The sequence below is a fragment of the Colobus angolensis genome, unplaced genomic scaffold (assembly GCF_000951035.1).
Source record: "Colobus angolensis palliatus isolate OR3802 unplaced genomic scaffold, Cang.pa_1.0 Scaffold10, whole genome shotgun sequence".
Classification (NCBI taxonomy): Eukaryota; Metazoa; Chordata; class Mammalia; order Primates; family Cercopithecidae; genus Colobus; species Colobus angolensis.
In genome coordinates, this window is record NW_012110919.1 from 20,739,593 (window position 1) to 20,747,563 (window position 7,971).

A 7,971-nucleotide genomic window follows, 5' to 3' on the forward strand; every position below is an offset into this window, starting at 1 on the left:
ACTAGCCAGGCAAGGTGGCGGGCACCTGTAGTCCCAGCTACTCGGGAGGCTGAGGCGGGAGAATGGCGTAAACCCGGGAGGCGGAGCTTGCAGTGAGCTGTGATCCGGCCACTGCACTCCGGCCTGGGCGACAGAGTGAGACTCCGTCTCAAAAAAAAAAAGAAAAATGGGTTCATTATTGAGGTTTATTTTAGACAGTATTGTATAAATTTTTTTTTTCCTCTTTTGAGACAAAGTCTTGCTCTGTCGCCAGGCTGGAGTGCAAAGGCGCTGTCTCAGCTCATTGCAACCTCTGCCTCCCGGGTTCAAGTAATTCTCCTGCCTCAGCCTCCCGAGTAGCTGAGACTATAGCTGAGACTACAGGCACTCGCCACCACACCCAGCTAATTTTTTATTTTTAGTAGAGACAGGGTTCCCCATGTTGGCCAGATGGTCTCTATCTCTTGACCTTGTGATCCGCCCGCCTCGGCCTCCCAAAGTGCTGGGATTACAGGCGTGAGCCACTATGCCCGGTCATAAAATATTTTATAAAAGTAGTTTATTTTATGAAAAATGCATTTATGTATTTTTTGTTGTTATATGAAAACAAAGTGTTTCATGCTGGACCTTGAGTAAGGCTGTTTCACTCTTCCCTTAGCACCCAAAGTGAATAACAGGGCCAATTTCTGGGGAAGGAGGAGGGCTTGATTCTGTGAGCTCAGGTGTGGGATTGGGACGGGGGCATTTTTCCTTTGGGTGTCTTCACTACATGTATCAATCAGGTAGCCACTGTTCTCTTTCCCTGTCCTGATCTCCTGTCTCTGAACACTTCCCATGTTCCCAGAATCTCTTTGGAATTATCGCCAGTGTCTTACACCTGGGGAACATTGGTTTTGAAGAAGACGACCAAGGCTGTGCCACTATCCCAGACACCCACGAGATCAAGTGGATAGCCAAGGTGATGTTCCGTTTCGGAGAGGACAGAGGGAGGGGGAGGGGTGGGAGAGGAGAGCAAGGCCGCTGGGTGCCCACATTAGGCCCAAATGTCTGGTGCCATGCTCTTTTGGCTGATACTGGTTAGGAGGTTTAAAGAGTGGGGGTTTGAAGGAGAGGGCAGGAGTAAAAGCCAGTTGGTTGAGGGAGCTATTGTGGTCTGTTTTGTACTAAAGCACAGTGATCATTCTGGGCAGATAACCCTGGGCCTGGATACTCCATGAACTCTTTATAAGTTAGTGAGTAGGCCGGGCACAATGGCTCATGCCTGTGATCCCAGCGCTTTGGGAAGCCAAGGCAGGAGAATCGCTTGAGGCCAGAAATTCAAGACTGCGGTGAGCCACGATCATGCCCACTGCACTTCAGCCTGGGCAACATAGTGAGACCCTGTCTCTAAAAAAAAAGAAATTAGCTGTGAATGGTGGCACACACCTGAAGTCCCAGCTACTCAGGAGGCTGAGGTGGGAGGATCTCGTCAGCCTAGTAGGCAGAGGTTGCAGTGAGCAGAGATCATGCCACTGCACTCCAGCCTGGGTGACAGAGTGAGACCCTGTCTCAAGAAAAGTCACAATGAGCTATGATTGTGCCACCACATTCCCACCTGGCAACGGAGCCATACCTTGTCTCTAAAAAAATAATAGTAAGTAAAATTGCGTCACTGAATAGCACTTTGGATTTCTTTTCTATGCAGCTCCTGGGAGTCCACCCAGCAGTCCTTCTGGAAGCTCTCACCCACAGAAAAATTGAAGCCAAAACTGAGGAGGTAAAAATGGCTCTAGGTGGAAATGTGCCGGCCCTCCCTGCTGCTGCTGCCTCCCTCCAATAGCAGCAGGGTGGTGGCCTCAGGGGAGGCCAAACCTTTGATCCTAGCTCACCAGGCCCTGCGTGGTCCAGCTCCTGCGGGGTCTCCTGCCTCATCCTTCCCCATCACCATCACCACCACCACACCAATGCTAGCAAGCCATGCCTCATACTCCCTGTGTCCTCCCTCCACAGGAGTCTTTGCACCTGCTGTTCCTTCTGCTGGAACACTGTTCCCGATGCTTCATCTAGTTAACTCCTCTTCATCCTTCATTTCCTGGGGGTCACTTCCTCGAGGAGCCTTCTCTGATCCTCCCACCTCTATCTCAAAGCACCATATGTATCTCCTTGTAGCACTTTCAACATGACTGTGTGATTCTTTGAATGTCTCTCCATCCCTCCCTACCCCCAAATGAACTGTGAGCCCATGAAGGTCAGGACTGCATGTCTGGGTTACAGCTGTATCTTGGCAGCCCAGCACAGTGCCTGGCACACATGGGCACTCAAGAAAGAGACATCGTATGAACCAAAGGCAAGAGTAGCATTTTCCCAGCATGTATGCTTTGCCAGTCATCATTAAACACTAGTTCAAGACTGTGTGTGGTGGCTTATACCTGTAATCACTTTGGGAGGCTGCAGTGGGAGGATTGCTTGAGCCCAGGAATTCGAGACCAGCCTGGGCAACATGGCTAGACCTCATTTCTACAAAAAAAAAAAAAAAAAAATCGGGGCATGGTGGTGGACACCTGTAGTCCCAACTACTGCATTCCAGGCTGGGCAGCAGAGCGAGATCCTGTCCCTTTATTTATTTATTTTTGTTGTTGTCGTTGTTAAGAAAAAAAGACCTGTAATCCCAGCACTTTGGGAGGCCAAGGCGGGCGGATCAAGAGGTCAGGAGATCAAGACCATCCTGGCTAACACGGTGAAACCCAGTCTCTACTACAAATACAAAAAATTAGCCGGGCGAGGTGGCGGGCGCCTGTAGTCCCAGCTACCCAGGAGACTGAGGCAGGAGAATGGCGTGAAACCCTGGAGGCGGAGCTTGCAGTGAGCCAAGATCGTGCCACTGCACTCCAGCCTGGGCGACAGAGTGAGACTCTGTCTCAAAAAAAAAAAGAAAAAGACTTCTTTGAACACTCTGGGGGCTTCTTTTTTCCACCTATAATGACGCCCCTTGTCATTCTTTTCAGGTGATCTGCCCATTGACACTAGAACTCTCTGTCTACGCTAGAGATGCAATGGCAAAGGCTGTTTATGGACGAACGTTTACTTGGCTGGTCGACAAAATCAATTCCTCCTTAGTTAACAAGGTTGGTCAATGCATTTTGGGTACCTTGCTCTTGCTAACATGGTGATGTTTTATAATCATCATCATTTCTTTAAAGAATTTGGGAGGGAGAATGAACTGTGGACGCCTCATAGGCAGGGATGGTGTCTTTCCCCATTCACATTTCCAGTGTCTCGCGTACAGTATGAATGCATGCCGAACGACTTACACAGTGCGTCCCAAAGTGTGCTATGCATAGCGCCTGTAGTATGCTAGATAGCTTCAAGTGTACACAGAAACTTTTTATTTTTTATTTTTACTTTTAGAGACAAGATCTTGCTCTGTCACTCAGGCTATAGTGCAGTGGTGCAATTGCAACCTCCAGCTCCTGGGCTCAAGCAATCCTCCTGCCTCAGCCTCCCAAATAGCTGGAACTACAGTTGCATGCCACCATGCCTGGATAATTTTTAAAACTTTTTTCGTAGAGATGAGGTCTTGGTGTGTTGTCCGGGCTGGTTTCAAACACCCATGCTCAAGCCATCTTCCCACTGTTGCCTTTCAAAGTGCTCGGATTGCAGGCATGAACCACCACAAATCTTTAAATTTCAACAGTAATATATTCACCTGACATTTTTAAAATTTCAACAGAAGCATATTTTAACATATTTAAGAAAAAATATAGCTCTTCAAACTCACACTTCAGTCACATTTCCTTTTCAAATGGAATTAAATATAAAAGGGATTTAATCCACGCTAAAAATTAAGGAAATGATAAATGGATGGGGAGGGGATATGTGGATGTGACAAAATTCATGGAGGTAGGACACAAAAGATGATTTTGGAGGCAGCGACTTAGGGCACTCATACAGAGTATTTAATTGTGTCCCTTTAAAACTAAATAAATACATTATTATTATTTTTTTTTTTTTGAGACAGAGTCCCACTTTGTCATCCAGGCTGGAGTGCAGTGGCACAATCTTGGCTCACTGCAACCTCCACTTCTGGGGTACAAGTGATTCTTATGCCTCAGCCTCCCAAGTAGCTGGGATTACAGGTGCACGCCACCATGCCTGGCTAATTTTTGTAATTTTTTAGTAGAGATGGGATTTCGCCACATTGGCCAGGCTGGTCTTAAACTCCTAGCCACAAGTGATCCGCCTGCCTCAGCCTCCCAAAGTGCTGGGATTGCAGGACTGAGGCCCCACACCCAGTCTGAAATAAATACATTATCTTTGAATACCCACCGTGGCCTGAGGGTACTTGGTCCTCCTATTTGGATAGGCATCTTCTTGTCTATCTAGGTCCTTTTCTCCTTCTTATTTTTCTTCGTCGTCGTCTTCTTCTCCTTCTTCTTCTTCTTCTTTTTTTTTTTTTTGGATTGTACATGGGCTTGGGAGGCTGAGGATAGCTGAAGCAAAGAAGTGAATCAGAAGGGGAAGGTCTCACTCCACAGGTAGTGGCTATGGAAGCTGCAGTGGGATCTAAGTAGGCTGGAGCAGCAGGCTGGGGAAATTACTTCCACCCAAAGGTTCTGTATTGTTGGAGAAAGAGGAGACGTGAGCTTTAGCGCCAAGTCCCAGTTTGGGGGAACAGCAACAGAGTTTTGAGTAGCACAAAGGAAAAGACCTAAGTATGAATGGAGTGTGTTATTTTGACCAGGATTTCACCAGGAAAACTGTAATTGGATTACTGGACATCTACGGGTTTGAAGTCTTTGACAAGAATGGGTACGTTTTGTCATTACCTCCCTACCTGTCTTTTGCCCTTTTTTAAGGTTTCAGTCGAGATTTAAATCATTCGCTAATGTTACTAGATTGATTTTCCTGTCCCCAGAAAATCTCTAGATTTACATAGTTTCTAATTTACAGACCATCCTAGATGTCGACTAACCATAAAAATGCAAATATATTCTCACTTGACTCTTATGATTTATTTAGTAAATTATTTTATTAATAAGGACTTTGCTTTTTCTTTATTAAAAAGCATCCCTAAAAAGAATATAATTTTTAAAAAATAGTTCTCTTCATTTAACTTTAGTTATTTAAATCTTTTGTATCTCTAGTTTTGAACAGTTCTGTATAAATTACTGCAATGAGAAACTCCAGCAACTGTTAATCGAGAGGACTCTAAAAGCAGAACAGGCAGAATATGAAATGGAAGGCATAGAGGTAAACATTTTGATGCTTTCTCCTCATCTGATTTCTTAATCTGGCTAAAGATGATGATGATGATGGTGATTATTATTATTATTATTATTTTAAGACAAGGTCTTACTCTGTCACCCAGGCTGGAGTACAGTGGCACAATCCATGGCTTGTTGCAACCTCCCCCTCCTGGGCTCAAGTGATCCTCCTGCCTCAGCCTCCTAAGTAGCTGGGACCACAGGCACATGCCACCATGCCTGGCTAATTGTTTTATTTTTTGTAGAGACAGGGTCTCTCTATGTTGCCCAGGCTGGTCTCGAACTCCTGGACTCAAGTGATCTTCCTGCCTCGACCTCCCAAAGTACTGGGATTACAGGTGTGAGCCACTGTGCCCAACCACTGAAGACATTTAATTGAAATATCATTTCACTGGAGATTTTCCTAATTAGTACTGAGGATTAATTTTTAGCCCTTCTCTGCTTATTTCCTGAGAAATTATTTTGATATTCAGAAAATATAATTTGTTTAAGGTTGAATATAAAAACTAGATTTTGAAAAAAGATGTCTTAGAAAACCAATTTAAAACCAACTTTTATGCTCATCTAAATATTTCTTGAAGAATTAATTCCTCTTTGTCATTTTAGTGGGAGCCAATTAAATATTTCAACAACAAGATCATCTGTGATTTGGTAGAAGAGAGACATAAAGGAATCATATCCATTCTGGTGAGAAAAATTAATGTTGCATTAGAGCCTATTCATCCGGCATTTACAACTCTTGGAAGAACTTTTTCCCAGGCTTAAAAAGGGTTGAGCCAGGCCGGGTGCAGTGCCTCACGCCTGTAATCCCAACACTTTGGGAAGCCAAGGCAGGTGGATCACCTGAGGTTAGGAGTTAGAGAGTAGCCTGACCAATATGGTGAAACCCTGTCTCTACTAAAAATACAAAAATTAGCTGGGCATGGTGGCATGCACCTGTAGTCCCAGCTACTTGGGATGCTGAAACGGGAATTGCTTGAACCCGGGAGGCAGAGGTTGCAGTGAGCCAAGATCACACCACTGTACTCCAGCCTGGGCGACAGAGCGAGACTCCATCTCAAAAAAAAAAAAAAAAAAGGTTGAGCCAGGGTGGTCTCTAACTCCTGGGCTCAAGCAATCCTCCCACATCAGCCTCCTGAGTAGCTGGAACTACAGAGGTATACCACCACACCTGGCTAAATTTTAAATTTTTTGTAGAGAAAGGGTTTCACCATGTGGCCTAGGCTGGTCTCAAACTCCTGGGCTCAAGTCATCCTCCCACCTTGGCTTGTCAAAATGCCGGGATTATAGATGTGAACCACTTCACTCGACCACACCTGTAATTTTTAAGATGCCAACTAAATGGTATCATTCTTGAGGATGAAAAATAGGAAATAGAACGATGAACTTAAGAAATATGAAAGCTTTGACTCAACTGGTTTTATACCTTTCTTTCCCTGAGAGCTTTTATTCTACAACAAGAGACTGTACACATGGTAATCGTGGTCAGCGATGACTGGTTTAGAGAAGATGAGGTTGGCACTAAGCTGGTCGTAGTAGCTGTGGAGTATCCTTGGGAAGACTTTGAGTCAGATGGTGGGAGAGTTGCCTTTTCATGGGATATTCAGGCCCTCTGGTTCCGTGGTCCCCTTATCAAATCTTAGAAGCCAAACACATGGATAAGCCCCTTTCTTCCCCCAGAATGTTCACCTGCACTTATATGAAATGATGGTCTTTTAGTCCAGTACTTTCTGCTCCAGCTGGTGAAAGCATTTAAACTTGGCATTGATGGAGTGTGGTGCTGTGGATTGAGGCTTCTCTTTTTCTTTTGAAGGATGAAGAATGCATTCGGCCTGGTCCTGCTACAGACTTGAGTTTCCTGGAGAAATTGGAAGAGAAAGTGGGCAAACATGCACACTTCGAAACGTACATACTTTATTTGACCAGATTTTGCATGGGGGAAAGATCATTGTGTCTCCATTTTTTTTAGTATTTGGATAATGTTCTTCAAGAGAACAACTACTTCATACGTAAAAATATGTTTATGATATACCTACCACTCATAGATGTGCCAGCCCTTTGTTAGTAGAAATTAAGTGAATTACAAGTTTTTTTTTTGTTTGTTTGTTTGTTTTTTGAGACATGGTCTTAGTCTGTCACCTAGGCTGGCGTGCAGTGGCATGATCACAACTCACTGCAGCCTCAACCTCCCAGGCTCAAGTGATCCTCCAACCTCAGCCTCCCAAGAAGCCGGGACAACAAACATACACCTCCATGCCTGGCTAATTTTTATATTTTTTGTAGAGACAGGGTTTCACCCTTTTCCCCAGGCTGGTCGGGAACTCCTGGCTCCAAGCGATCCACCCATCTTGGCCTCTCAAAGTGCCGGGATTACTGCTGCGAGCCATCGCACCCAGACACAAGTATGATTTTGTTAAAAAGATTTTGTATCTTCCTTTATCAGTGATCATTATATTTTGGACATGTCTATGTACATGAAATAATCTTTTCAAAAATTCAAGTATAAAATACTGTGATATGAGTAGATCTGAAATGTACAACCTGATAAATTTTTGTGTTTGTATGTGCCTGTGTAACCACCATGCAGATCAGATACAGAGTACCACATCCCACAAGATCAACTAGACATTTAACTTAGTCTTTGAGGTAAGGAGGAGACAATTTAAGGGCGTATGCTGGAGTCATTAAGACCTGGTTTATTTGTTTGTTTGTTTCTTTTTTGCTTTTTGGTTTTGTTTTGTTTTGTTTT

General features: G+C 44.4%; 1 protein-coding gene across 1 annotated transcript in view; it reads left to right on the forward strand.

Annotated features, from left to right (window-relative positions):
• MYO1H (myosin IH) overlaps positions 1–7,971 on the forward strand; it is a 62,932-nt gene that overhangs the window by 17,993 nt on the left and 36,968 nt on the right. Inside the window, exons 7-13 of the mRNA XM_011936035.1 lie at positions 824–937; positions 1,664–1,735; positions 2,964–3,083; positions 4,700–4,767; positions 5,103–5,208; positions 5,829–5,909; positions 7,036–7,127. Of these exons, the coding sequence (XP_011791425.1) occupies positions 824–937; positions 1,664–1,735; positions 2,964–3,083; positions 4,700–4,767; positions 5,103–5,208; positions 5,829–5,909; positions 7,036–7,127 (653 nt within the window). The remainder of the gene's footprint in view (positions 1–823; positions 938–1,663; positions 1,736–2,963; positions 3,084–4,699; positions 4,768–5,102; positions 5,209–5,828; positions 5,910–7,035; positions 7,128–7,971) is intronic.